The following is a 14,091-nucleotide window of genomic DNA, read 5'->3' on the forward strand; positions in this document are numbered from 1 at the left end:
CTGCCTGCTGCAGAAGTTAATCTGAATGTTCCTCAGCTGGAAATCATGATGATCTGGGAGATCCACACCCTCCTAAAGTCCAGGTCTGAGGTGTTCGAGTTGGGTGATCCTGACCTATGCAGGAAATCCAGATATGACCTCCACAAGGCCACCAACTAAGCTTGAGACCCATACTAACCACGTGGACACCCATGATTTGTGACTCTGCTTGCATGACATACCAGACTGAAAAGCTAACAGAATTGCGGGCAACAGTACGTCCCTGCCCGATGAGCACAATGCATCCTACAGTCACTTTGAACAGAAGGGCAGTGAAACAATGTCACCTATTCCAACAGCCTCTGATGCACCTATTCCCGCCGTCACTGTTGCAAACGGTTTGTTGAAGAAAACTGAAAGTGTATGAAATTTTTCAAATTCATCAGTACATATGCTTTCGAAAACATCAACCCAGTGGAGATACTGAGGCTGACAGACAGGTATCTTGCTAAAATCATAAGACCATAGCATGTAGGAGTCGAAGTAGGCTACTCTGTCTTTCGAGTCTGCTCTGCCATTCAGTGAGGTCATGGCTTTGGGATGAGATGCAGATCTTCAAGTGCTACAGGATTTGTGATGAAAACATGGCCTTAAATTATTGTGGAGATGACTATTGCTACAAAAGTATTGGCTATATAGAAATGAAATGACCACCCAAAATGTAAGATGAGAGGGGCAAGATTTAAGAGGGATCTAAGGGGCAACCTTTACATGCAGAGAGTGGTGCGTATATGGAATGAGCTGCCAGAGGAAGTGGTGGAGGCTAGTACATTTAGAACTTTTAAGAGGCTTCTGGATGGGTTTATGAATAGAAAGGGTTTAAAGGGATATGGACCAAATACAGTCAAATTGGATTAGATTAATTTAGATTCTGGTTCACATGGACAGGTTGGACCTAAGGCTCTCTTTCCGTGTTGTGCATCTTTATGACTCTATGACATCTTCTACAAGCCAATAGGGTAATTATTTCTTAAGATGAGAAAGGTGATGCTAAGATAACTGCCACGTAAGCCACTAGTGAATGGAATCTAGTCTGAAGAAGGCAAGAGAAGGGTTTCACTGACCAAACATGTGAGCATGAGATTAAGGACTACACAAGGCAGAATAGTCTTTACAAAGGATATAAAGTTTAGCAAGCTAAAGAGCTCTTCTTTGCTCCTGATATCCCAGACAGATCATGGTAACTTCCAGTATCAATAAAATAAAGGTGAACAACTAGATCTGTTGTCACAACTATAAATATCTTTGGTTAATTGGAGAATCTGCCTCTTCAATTTTGCCCATCAATATGTTGCACCTTAAGCAGCTTAATTTTGACAAATTGTACGGAAGTGGCATTTATTCACCACACTGCATGATCTACGTTTTGCCTATTCAAGTAAACACAACACTGTAATAATGAAGTGCATTTGTGAAGGAATCCTCCTTCCTTGCAAATGAACTCCCTTACCCTAACATTGCATTCCAGTAAAGTTCTCATTCAAGACCAGCAGCACTTTGCTGATGACCACAAAATTTGAACCAATAAGTAACCAACATGACAGCAAAGATCTCAGAGCACAATTTGAACAAGCTAGCAAAACACGCCAATGTTCTAGTCAATACTTCTTCTCAGTCAAAACATCAAACATGATCTGAGCATTTTCATTGCTTTCTGCAAATTAGATACTATATTTACTGCTTGAAAAAATATGACACTTAAAAGCTACTGCATTCATCTCTACACCAGGACTTCCCAAAACTTAGATTGTGGCAAACCAAATTTTTGATGTCAGGTGCTCCAAGACAATAATCACTACCATGAATCTAGGAGTGTTAACAGCACATGGCCATTTTAAATTTTTAGTCGTGGGTGTGGCATATATTTGTGGTGTGAATCTTGCCATGGAAAAGTACTGAAAAACCAAGGCATAGTACATTGGCAAGACCAAGCAGATGCTACGACAATGGATGAATAGACACTGTGCAACAGTCGCCAGACAAGGATGTTCTCTCCCTTATGGGGAGCACTTCAGCAGTCAGGCACGTTCAGCTTTGCATCGTTGGGTAACCGTCCTACAAGGCAAACTTCGGGATACACGACAACACAGAGTGGCCGAGCAAAGGCTGATACCCTAGTTTGGTACCCGCGAGGATGGCCTCAACCGGAACCTTGGGTTCATGTCACACTACAGATGACCCCACTACACTATACACACTCACACACATACACACACAAGTACACATATACTCACACTCTTACATACTCACACACGCAGACCTTCTCTCATATACACGCTGTTTCTCAGGTGTACACACACGCATCCCCCACACTCACACCCATGTGCACACCGTCTCACAGGCATATACTCCATTATGTGCACACAAACAATCAAGCATGCGCATACACTCACTCCCTCAATGCATGCACATACATATTTAAGTCTATGGGGTTAACTTGGATTTACAGAATTGTGTTTGCAGATACATTCTATTTTGTTCAAAAAGCACACAATCTGTAGGCAGTCAATACTTTTTATAATCCATGTGACATTTTATAAATTCCTACTTTGGAAATAGAATCAGTTTGACTCACAATTGGGATACAGATAGACTCTAACCTCACACATTAATGTATTGCCTGAGCTGAGATGATACTTTTTTATATAAAACCTTAAGTTATCTCAGGAATGTGACTTGAAAGAAGTTCTGGGATATACATATTAATGAATCAAAACCTGCAACCTATTCTAAAAGATGAAAGACTCAACAGCAATCTAGGTTTGTTCAATATATCGCATCAGTGTAGAACACTATGATTTTTTTGCTATAAATTCTGTGTCCTATGATCCTACTCCACTATCTACCTGTCAAAGGAGCAGTGCTCCAAAAACTTGTGTTACCAAATAAACCTGTTGGACTATAACCTGGTGTAGTGTGATTTTTAACTTTGTCTTCCTCAGCCCAACACCAGCACCTCCACATCATGAAAAACTTGATTCAACAACTCCTCTTCCACCCTGTCATAAGAGGTCTCTGATCTTACAAAACTCTCACTTGTTTCCCCCCTCCGCACAAGTCTGTCACTCTCTCCTTATCCCTGCTGTTACCCTTCCCCCCCCCCGCCCTTTAATCCTATTATTGCAGGTATATCTACACGTCACCTCCACCAAGTCCCTGACCAGGTTAGTTTCAAGCAAGTTTAAAGCACTGAAATAGGGTCACAATGGGGAACAGTTTAGAGAGTACTGCTCAAATCGTCCTTAAATTATGAAAGGTGTAGTATAAATTACTAAGATTGAGAGGACACAAATTTGATCCTTTCAAAGGACTGGGTAATTATTTGAATAGACATGAAGGGCTGGGGGAAGCAGTGGAGCTGAACTAGTGGGGTGTTTCTATTGTCAAAAAGTATGGCACTGGGAAAAGCACAGCAGGTCAGGCAGCATCCACAGAGCAGGAGAGTCGATGTTTCAGGCATAAGTCCTTCATCAGGAGTGTAGGGGTAAGGGACTGAGGTAAATAGAGGGGTGGGGCTGGTGAGTAGGTAGGTAGGAAGGCAATAGATGAATGCAAGTGGGAGGTAATTGTGATAGGTCGGTTGGGAGGGTGGAGTGGATAGGTGGGAAGGAAGATGGATAGGTAGGTCAGGTCAAAAGAACAGTGCCGAGTTGGAGGGATGGTCCTGGGTATGAAGTGGGGGGATGGGCAATTTGGACACTAGTGAAGTCTATGTCGATGCCATGTGGTTGTCGGGTCCCAAGGCGAAAGATGAGGTGTTCTTTGTCCAGGTGGGGGATGGCTTTAATTTGGCGGTGGAGGAAATTCAGGACTTGCATGTGCTTGAGGGAGTGGGAGTTGAAGTTGGCCACAGGGCAGTGGGGTTGTCTGGTGTGTGTGTCCCAGAGATATTCTCCAAACTGCATCCTGCCTCCTTGATGTTGACCAGGCCACATCGAGAGCAACAGATGCTGTAGATGGGTGGATGTGCAGGAAAATCTGCAGGATGTGAAATAATCTTTTGGAGCCTTGGACTGAATTACAGGGGGAGGTGTGGGCACAGGTTTTACACTTCATGTGGCGTCAAGGGAAGGTGCTGAGTGTAAAGGATGGGTTGGTGGGTGTTGTGGACCTCACAAGGGAGTCACGGAGGGAGTGGTTTCCGTGGAAATTGTTTAGGGATGGGGCTAGAAATATATATTTGGTTGTAGGGTATGACTGTAGGTGGCAGAAATGGTGGAGGATAATATGCTCTATCTGGAGATTCATGGGTTGAAAGGTGAGGACGGGGGGGGGGGGGTCTATCCTTTTTGCGGTTGTGGGGGTTGGGTTCGAGGGCAGAGGTGTGGGAAATGGAGGAGATGCGCTGGAGGGCATCATTCATCATGGGAGGAGAAATAGCAGTTGTTGAAGTAAGAGGACATCTGGGTTGTACTGGAGTGGAATTGTTCCTCCTGGGTGCGTATATGGCAGAGGAATTGAGAATAAGGGATCGCATTTTTACAGCGGGATGGTGGGAGGAGATGTAACAAGGTAGCTTGGGAGTTGGGGGTTTGAAATAGATGTCTGAATTGAGGTGGTGGCCTGAGATGGAGAGGACGAAGTCCTAGAAGAAGAGGGAGGTGTCGGCTAGCTAAGTCCCTTTTGCAGAATTCCGATCGGCTGAACTGTTTGTACTCGAATGGTTTTGATTTGTTTTTCGCCTCCACAACCACACTCGTCTTTAATGAAGAGTTTTTGTTTCTGATTTCCGCATCTGCAGTTTTTTTTCATCATCTACTGTTTGATTGGCTCTGGCTCTGGTGTTGCCTTTTGACTTCAACGCGTGCGCAGTGTTAGATAGTGTATCTATATGAATGGGCGTTTTTGTCGCAAGCAAATATTTAGACAGCAGATCGAGATCAAATCGAAGGGTACATTGTTTTGCAATGTATTTAAACACGAACTGGTTACAACAGTTAGAATTTGCCATTAATTGTTTCGCATCAGATTGTGACACGATAGCCGAGAGCCAGAAAACAGCGCTGATCTTCGCGTAAAATCAACATGGTGTTTTCTTTTCGAGCGATTTTCGCTTTTACGAAACGTTTCCCCGGAAGGTATCAATGGATCCCAGTGAGAAATTGTAACCTTGTTTCGTGCACTCAAAATATCAACACAGCAAGTAAGTGATCACCAGGACTTCCCTCGATTATTTTTATTTGTTGTTGAGTAGACTGGCCTTTCCAATTTAGTATGGATGAACATTTTTACAATGCATTTTCATTTGCCAGTTAGTTTCTAAGTCTTGATTGATTAATTTTAAGCTAGTTCTACATCCAAATCTTCGAATAGAAAAGTCTTTTAAAGCCTTCGCACTGCTTTTGCGGTAACATCTGTGAAAGCGACATGAATTTTTGTTACGTGATACGTTCATTCCAGAACGTTTCTACTGAGAAATGCTACTGTTAACTCTTCGTTTAACTTTTTGTTTGTCTTCCCTCTCAGAGCAGCAAGAGTGTCAGAATCCTGTGACAGTTTCAAGTGGCACCCGGCAGTCTCCTATTGACATAAACACTGCCCATTGTGTGTACAATCCGCAACTCAAACCTTTAAAGATCTCGTACGACCCAAATAATTGTCTTCGACTTAGGAACAACGGCTATTTTTTCCAGGTGGACTTCGAAGACTCCAAAGATAGCTCGGGTACGGAAAACTGTTGATTATCTGAAAGTTTGAATGTTAGAAAAAACATGAAATCAAAACCGTACAAGTCTGGCATAGTTAGAAAGGACGGTTATGGCAGCAGTATTGTTTACCAAGTTTGAGATAAACTTGCTTAAGAAACAGGGGTTTAGGTCAGAGTGGTGCTGAAAAAGCACAGCAGGTCAGGCAGCATCCGAGGAGCAGCCAATACCGACGTTAGGGTCTTAAGAAACAGTTCTGCTTGCGGTAAATTTTAAATATTTAACTGGTGCAATGGACAGTAACTTCTGATTATGTTTCATAATGACTGATTGCACCCATGTTCCTATCTGGCTATATTGATTATGCAATATGTTATTGTAGATCAACTCATAATGCAGACAATCATAAACAGAAACAGGAATTGCTGGAAAAACTCAGCAGGTCTCGCAGCGTCTGCAGCGAAATCAGAGTTTTGGTTCGGTATGATCAGCTGCCTGGAGCAAATTATGTGTAATCATTCGCTTCTGAAATAAATAGAAGTTGTTCTTAAAAGTTAGAAAATACAGAATTGAAAATTCCCCCTAATCATTGAATGCCAGAGATGGGCAGGACTTATAGGATTTTAAAAATGTGTTGTTGGAAAAGCGCAGCAGGTCAGGCAGCTCAAAGGAACAGGAGAATCGACATTTCGGGCATAAGCCCTTCTTCAGGAGTGAGGAAGGTGTGCCAAGCAGGCTAAGATAAAAGGTAGGGAGGAGGGACTTGGGGGCGGGGCATTGGGAATACAATAGGTGGAAGAAGGTTAAGGTGAAGGTGATAGGCCGGAGAGGGGGTGGGGGGCAGAGAGGTCGGGAAGAAGATTGCAGATCAAGAAGGCGGTGCTGAGTCTGAGGGTTGGGACTGAGAAAAGGTGGGGGGAGGGGAAATGAGAAAGCTGGAGAAATCTGCATTCATCCCTTGTGGTTGGAGGGTTCCTAGGCGGAAGATGAGGCGCTCTTCCTCCAGGCGTCGTGTTGCCATGGTCTGGCGATGGAGGAGGCCAAAGACCTGCATGTCCTTGGCAGAGTGGGAGGGGGAGTTGAAGTGTTTAGCTACGGGGCGGTTGGGTTGGTTGGTGCGGGTGTCCCAGAGGTGTTCTCTGAAATGTTCTGCAAATAGGCGGCCTGTCTCCCCAATGTATAGGAGGCCACATCGGGTGCAGCGGATGCAGTAAATGATGTGTGTGAGGGTGCAGGTGAATTTCTGACGGATATGGAAGGATCCCTTGGGGCCTTGGAGGGAAGTGAGGGGGGAGGTGTGGGCGCAAGTTTTGCATTTCTTGCGTTTGCAGGGGAAGGTGCTGGGAGTGGGAGGTTGGGTTGGTGGGGGGTGTGGATCTGACGAGGGAGTCGCGGAGGGAGTGGTACGGAACACTGATAGGGGTGGGGAGGGAAATATATCCTTGGTGGTGGGATCTGTTTGGAGGTGGTGGAAATGACGAAGGATGATACGATGTATCTGGAGGTTGGTGGGGTGGTAGGTGAGGACCAGTGGGGTTCTGTCCTGGTGGCAATTGGAGGGGCGGGCTTCAAGGGCAGAGGAGCGGGAAGTGGAGGAGATGCGGTGGAGAGCATCATCAACCACGTTAGAGGGGAAATTGCGGTCTTTGAAGAAGGAGGCCATTTGGGTTGTTTGGTACTGGAATTGGTCTTCCTGGGAGCAGATGCGGCGAATCTAGGTGTAATCTAGGTAGCTGTGGGAGTCAGTCAGTTTATACTAAATGTCCGTGTTGAGTCAGTCATCCGAGATAGAAATGGAGAGGTCTCTGAAGGGGACGGAGGAGTTTGAGATGGTCCAGGTAAATTTGAGGTCGGGCGGAAGATGTTAATAAAGTGGATGAACTGTTCAACCTCCTTGTGGGAGCACGAGATACAGTCATCAATGTAGCGGAGGAAAAGGTGGGGGGGCGGTGCCAGTGTAGCTGCGGAAGATGGACTTCCACATATCCAACAAAGAGGCAGGCATAGCTGGGGCCCATGCGGGTGCCCATGGCTACTCCTTTGGTTTGGAGGAAGTGGGAGGTTTGGAAAGAGAAGTTGTTCAGAGTGAGGACCAGTTCAGTCAGTCAAAGGAGGGTGTCAGTGGAAGGGTACAGGTTGGTTCGGCGGGAAAGGAAGAAACAGAGGGCTTTAAGGCCTTCGTGATGGGGGATGGAGCTGTATAGGGACTGGATGTCCATGGTGAAGATAAGGCGTTGGGGGCCAGGGAAGCGAAAATCATGGAGGAGGTGGAGGGTGTGGGTGGTGTCCCGAACGTAGGTGGGGAGTTCTTGGACTAAGGGGGACAGTTCAGTGGGGCAGGACCAGGCTGAGACAATGGGTCAGCCGGGGCAGTCAGGTTTGTGCATTTTGGGCAGGAGGTGCGGGGTTGTGGGACTATGAGGTTGGAGGCGGTGGATGGTAGATCCCCTGATAGAAACGGGCGGTGCGGGGTTGTGGGACTATGAGGTTGGAGGCAGTGATCATCTCCCAGACCATCCATAACCTCTCACCGCAGTCAGCCCCAAGGATTTATAGGATGTATGGAAATGAACCATAATTTTGGAAGTGTTTCAGATAAATAAAACTTGCTCTTCCTCTCTCTTTTTCTTTCATTTAAGTCACTCCTTAAAACCTTATTCCATATTATATTTTTGATTATCTATTCAAATATGCCCATATATTCTCAAAGCTTTTGTGTTAACACACCTTGGGATGCTTTATTTTTTTAAGCCACTGTATAAATGCATGATTTGGAGATGCCGGTATTGGACAGGGGTGTTCAAAGTTAAAAATCATACAACACCAGGTTATAGTCCAACAGGTTTAATTGGAAGCACGAGCTTTTGGAGCACCTGATGAAGGAGCGGCGCTTCGAAAGCTATTGCTTCCAATTAAACCTGTTGGACTATAACCTGGTGTCGTGTGATTTTTAACTATATAAGTGCAAGTTGCTTTTACGTTCATTTTTGATTTTGGGTCATTCCTGCTGATTTCACTTGGTTAAATGAAAATTGGACTTAGATATGGGAAAGCAAATAATTTTGTAGTTTTTACCAGCAACAAGACTGAGAAAACAAAGTGATATTGGTCACTGTAATTTTGATATTACAAGCATTGCTTTGTGTTAGAAATTTGTTTTTTCGTTAAAATGTTCAGATGTTGAAGTTGCATTAGTTCCATACATTCTGTTGATGTAATGCAGTCTTTGGGTAGAGAATTGTGTAATCTTGCATAAAGTCCAAATGGAGGCAGATATGAATATACAGTCATACAAACAAAAGGCAGGAATATATCATTTGGCCCCTTGAGCCTTTGTCACTATTTTAAGCTGATGTCTGATCTGATTATAATCTCATCTACGTTTGTATCTAACTCCTGGTAACCACCCATCCTTGTTTAACAAAAATATTTTTAGGGCAGAGGTGGATGATAAAAGGATTCTACTTCCATCATCTTTTAGAATAGAGTGTCAAAGACACTGAACCCTCAGAGAGAATATTTTGCCTAATTTCTATTTTAAATGGGAGGTGCATTCTTTTCAAACAGTGACCCTTAGTTCTTGATTCTCCCAGAAGAGGTAACATTCCCTCTGCATCCAACCTGTCATGACCTCTCAGGATCTTATATGTTGCAATCAGGTTGCTACGAACTTTTTTTATTATTCACATGATGACAGCATCGCTGGCTTGGTCAGCATTTATTGCCCATCCTTAATCGTCCAGAGGGCAGTTAAGAATCAACTACATTGCTGTATGCCTGGAGTGACTTGTAGGTCAGACCAGGTAAGGATGGCAGTTTCCTTCCCAAATTGTAAACTCCAGAGTGGTGTGTGCAGATTGGAGGATCTTCTGAAGAGGCTGCTCTTGGGCTTGTCCAAGGTGGCCACGAACAAACAGGTTCAGGCTACAGACCATAGACAGGGTCGGAGTACCCAACTGTCTGTCCCTCTTAGGTGGTTACATATGTGCTTAAGTTCTATTGGAAGGGAACATGCTGAATCTACTTGCACTATAGAGGTTTTTAGAACACAGGTGCTGGGGTGTATCATGACTCCTGTACTGATACTGTGTTATAATTTTGGTCAGTTTCATTTTGTAATTTTCCCTCGACTGCTAATTTTTCTAGTTCAGCCCCACATGAGGCTGACTAAATCATTATTATTAATTTCAATGAATAAAGCCTCACCCCAAACAATATTTTTCTTTCAACTTACTGAATTTCTCTATAACATGATCTCTGTGATTTCCCTTCAGGAACTGATAATTCTATTTTGTTTTGTTTAATTTAATTATAACCTTAATTAAATTATAACTAATTTATAATTTAAAATGATAGAAAGAACGGCTAATGGTGGCGAACTACACTAAACACAAACCAGAGATGATTTTGATATATTTCTCAACATGCTATGCTTGTTCAGGCAGTTTTTGTAAATGCTCCCGCTTGCCTTTGGTTGAGAATGTAAAGCAGAATTGTTTCACAGCTCCAATGACATTATTTTTAATTATATAGTCATGCTCCGGGGTTACTTATATCCCTTATTAAGAAACAATGACATTGTTGAATGTGGACTTGAATGATGATCTAATGAACTTCATTCCAAACAGGTCAAATTTGCAGTTCTGCAGTTTTTTTATGTATGTTCTATAGTTGTCTGGAATTTTAACAATCTACAACAACGTAACTTCTGATTTGTAGTTCACATTTTCCATTTGCTAACCTTAATGATTGACCTGTCTCCGTATCCATTTATCTATAAATGATTAAACCGCTTATGATCAAATGACCTTTTTTTGGCCCAGGTTAATAAACAGATCCATATTATCAGATAATATGACAGTGTGCCATTAGGACTGTGTCCTTGAACACTTGACATTGTGTGTTCTCTGAGAATATCTTACAAATCTCATCATATACTTAAATCAATTTTATATTTCCACACTCCCCGTTTAAACAAAAGTGCTGGTGAAGATCTACAGCATCCCACTGAACTTGGTTCCATCGTTACTCACATGCTGTCGCTGCCAAAATACATAGATACCATCTTGGGCCAAGTTGCATTTTTCATTTAAAATACGGATGTCTTATAATACAAACACTGATATTGCTTTTGTAAAGGTTAGACATATCATGTAGGTTTTGAAAGCTGAACATCTTACATTTTCCAGACTTGTAGAAATGTTGACCATCATGGTTTTTCCAACCCTTTGGGTTTTTCTGGAGATTTCTAGAATGTATTAGTAAAGCCATTTAAATCATTTTCAGGTAAACTAAAATTCACATGCACTTTCAACTTAAACCCTTTGCTGAAGATTTGGATTAACAAGTTGATCTCATGGAATGAGTAACGTTTTGAGTCTGGCATGACTTCTGAAGAAGATTCATATTGGACTCAACATTAACTTTGTTTCTCTTCGCATAGATATGCAAAGGGCCAACATGGTGGCTCTGTGGAGTTTGCACATTCTCCCTGTGTCTATGTGGATTTCCTCCAGGTGCTCCTGTTTCCTCCCACAATCCAAAGGCATGCAGGTTAGGTAAATTGGCCATGCTAAATTGCCCATTGTGTTCAGATTAGGTGCATTAGTCAGGAATAAATATAGGGGAATGGGTCTGGGTGGGTTACTGTTCCAAGGATTGGTTTGGACTTGTTGGACCAAAGGGCCTGTTTCCACATTGTAGGGATTCTTTTTTAAAAAAAAAGTGCTTCAAGAGGTTAGTAGTGGCACAGGTCAACTCCAGCGTCCCAGATTGCTTTGGATCGACTACAATTTACCTGCTGTCACAAGAAGTCCACAGTAGACGCCATTTCCCTCAACCTACATTCATCCCTGGGACACTTGGATAACATGGACACCTCTGTCAGACTTCTGTTTCTTTATTTTAGCTCCACCTTCAACACCATAATTCCAAAACTCAACTCCAGTCTCTGAGACCTAGGACCCTGCAACCTGTTTTGCAACTGCCTCCTTGACGTTCTTAGCCATAGTATGCAATCTGGGTCCATAATCTGGTGCTGCGTCCACTGTCATTCATCATTTACGTAAATGATTTGGATGAGGATTTAGGAGGTATGGTTACTAAATTTACAGATGACACCAAGTTTGGTAGCATATTGGACTGAAGAAGATTATGTGGGAATGCAGCGAAATCTTAATCAACTGGACAAGCGGGCTGAGGAATGGTAAATGGAGTTTAATTTAGATAAATGTAAGATGCTGTATTTTGGTGGGTCAGATAGGGGATAACACCTCCCCCACGATAATTTTCGACACCAGTGCCCTGCAAGACCGCATACTCAACCACTTACTATACTCCTCATACACTGAAAACTGTGCAGCAAAATTCAGCTCTAACTCCATTGACAAATTTGCTGATGACACCATTGTAGTGGGTCAGATCTCAAACAACGATGAGACAGAGTAAAGAAAACAGAGAGCTGAATGACATGGTGTAAAGACAGCAGTTTCTCTCTCTATGTCAACGCAACAAAGGAGCTCTTCATCAACTTCAGGAAATGGAGTGGAGGAAACGCCCCTGTCTGTATAAGTGGTGCTGAGGTGGAGGTTATTGAAAGATTCAAGTTCCTAGGAGTAAAATATATCTAACAATCCATCTTGGTCCATCCACAGTCAAGTAAGCATACCAATGCCTCTACTTCTTCAGAAAGCTAAGGCAATTCAGCATGTCCACAATGACTCCTAGCAATCTTTAGAGAGGCACCATAGAAAGCATCCTGCCAGGATGTATCACAGCTTGGTATGGCAACTGGGATAACCAAGAAAGATTAAGGCAGTGTAATAGACATTGTCTACATGGACTTTAGCAAGGCCTTTGATAAGGTACCATATGGTAGGTTTTTGAGCAAGGTTAAATCTCACGAGATCCAGGGAGAGCTGGTCAGTTGAAAAAAATATTGACTTAGAGTCATAGAGATGTAGAGCATGGAAACACACCCTTCGGTCCAACCCGTTCATACTGGCCAGATACCCTAAACTAATCTAGTCCCATTTGCTAGCGCTTGGCCTATCTCCCTTTAAACCCTTCCTGATCATATATCCATCCAGATGACTTTTAAATGTTGTATTTGTACCAGCTTCCACCACTTCCTTGTGTAGCTCATTCCATACACGCACCACCCTCTGCATGAAAACGTTGCCCCTTAGGTCCCTTGCAAACCTTGCCCCTCTCACCCTAAACCTATGCCTTCTTGTTCTGGACACCCACACCCCAGGGAAAAGATCTTGTCTATTTCCTCTATCCATGCCCTTCATGATTTTATAAACCTCTATAAGGTCACCCCTCAACCTCTGACGCTCCCAGAGAAAACAGCCCCAGCCTATTTAGCCTCTCCATTGAACTCAAACCCACCAATCCTGGCAAATTCCTTGACAGTAGAAGACAGGGTGGTGATAGAGAGCTGTTTTTCAGATTGGAGGCCTGTGACCAGTGGTGTGCCACAGCAATCATTGATGGGTGCACTGTCATTCATTATTTATATAAATGATTTGGATGAGAATTTAGGAAGTGTGTTTAGTAAATTTATGGATGACACCAAGATTGGTGGTATAGTGGACAGTGAAGAAAGTTATTTTGTTCAACTGGACAAGCGGGCTGAGGAATGGTAAATAGTGCTTAATTTAGGTAAATGTAGAATGTTGCATTTTGGTGTCGAACCAAGGCAAGGCCTGCACAGAAATGTTAGAGAGAATAGAGATCTAGGGGTACACGTTCAAAGCTTCTTGAAAGTAGAGTTACAGGTAGACAGGTGAAGAAGGCTTTCTGCATGCTTGCTTTCATCAGACCCCTGAATATGAGCGTTAAGACATTTTATTTCAGCTGTGCATGAGTTTGGTGAGGGCATGTTCGCATACTTACTGCATGCAGTTCTGGACAACCGAATAGAAAGGATAGTATTAAACTAGAAAGAGTTCAGAAAAGATTTGCTGGGATGCAACCTGGACTGGAAGATTTGAGTTATAAGGTAAGGTTGGATAGACTGGGACTTTTTTCCCTGGAGCATAGGAGATTTAAGGGTGACCTTAGAGATCTGTAAAATCCTGAGAAGCATAGATAAGGGGAGTCTAAATTTAGAGGTCATAGGTTTAGGGTGAGAGGACAGAGATACAAAAGGGTCCAGAGTGCCATTTTTTTCACACAGAGGGTAGTGAGTGTTCCGAGATAGTGGTTGAAGCAAGTACAATTTTGTCATTGAAGAAAAATTTAGACAGATACATGGATGGGATAAGTATGGAGGGATGTGGAATAAATGCAGACAAGTGAGACTAATTTAATTGTGAAAACTTGTGAAAACCAAAAGATTCAAGAACGTCTTCTTTCCCACTGTTATCAGCAGTGTTAATATATTAATATATCTGCCACTGAT

The 14,091-nt window shown here is 43.0% G+C and overlaps 1 protein-coding gene across 2 annotated transcripts in view; it reads left to right on the top strand.

Annotated features, from left to right (window-relative positions):
- Nucleotides 1-4,838: 4,838 nt before the first annotated feature.
- Nucleotides 4,839-14,091, top strand: part of ca5a (carbonic anhydrase Va) — a 79,734-nt gene continuing 70,481 nt past the window's right edge. Inside the window, exons 1-2 of one of the 2 annotated variants that reach the window (XM_072596123.1) lie at nucleotides 4,839-5,182; nucleotides 5,506-5,703. In XM_072596123.1, the coding sequence (XP_072452224.1) occupies nucleotides 5,065-5,182; nucleotides 5,506-5,703 (316 nt within the window). In that variant the 5' untranslated portion in view covers nucleotides 4,839-5,064. The remainder of the gene's footprint in view (nucleotides 5,183-5,505; nucleotides 5,704-14,091) is intronic. The other variant, XM_072596121.1, reaches the window with a different exon arrangement.

Source organism: Chiloscyllium punctatum, chromosome 26 (assembly GCF_047496795.1).
Source record: "Chiloscyllium punctatum isolate Juve2018m chromosome 26, sChiPun1.3, whole genome shotgun sequence".
Taxonomy (NCBI): domain Eukaryota; kingdom Metazoa; phylum Chordata; class Chondrichthyes; order Orectolobiformes; family Hemiscylliidae; genus Chiloscyllium; species Chiloscyllium punctatum.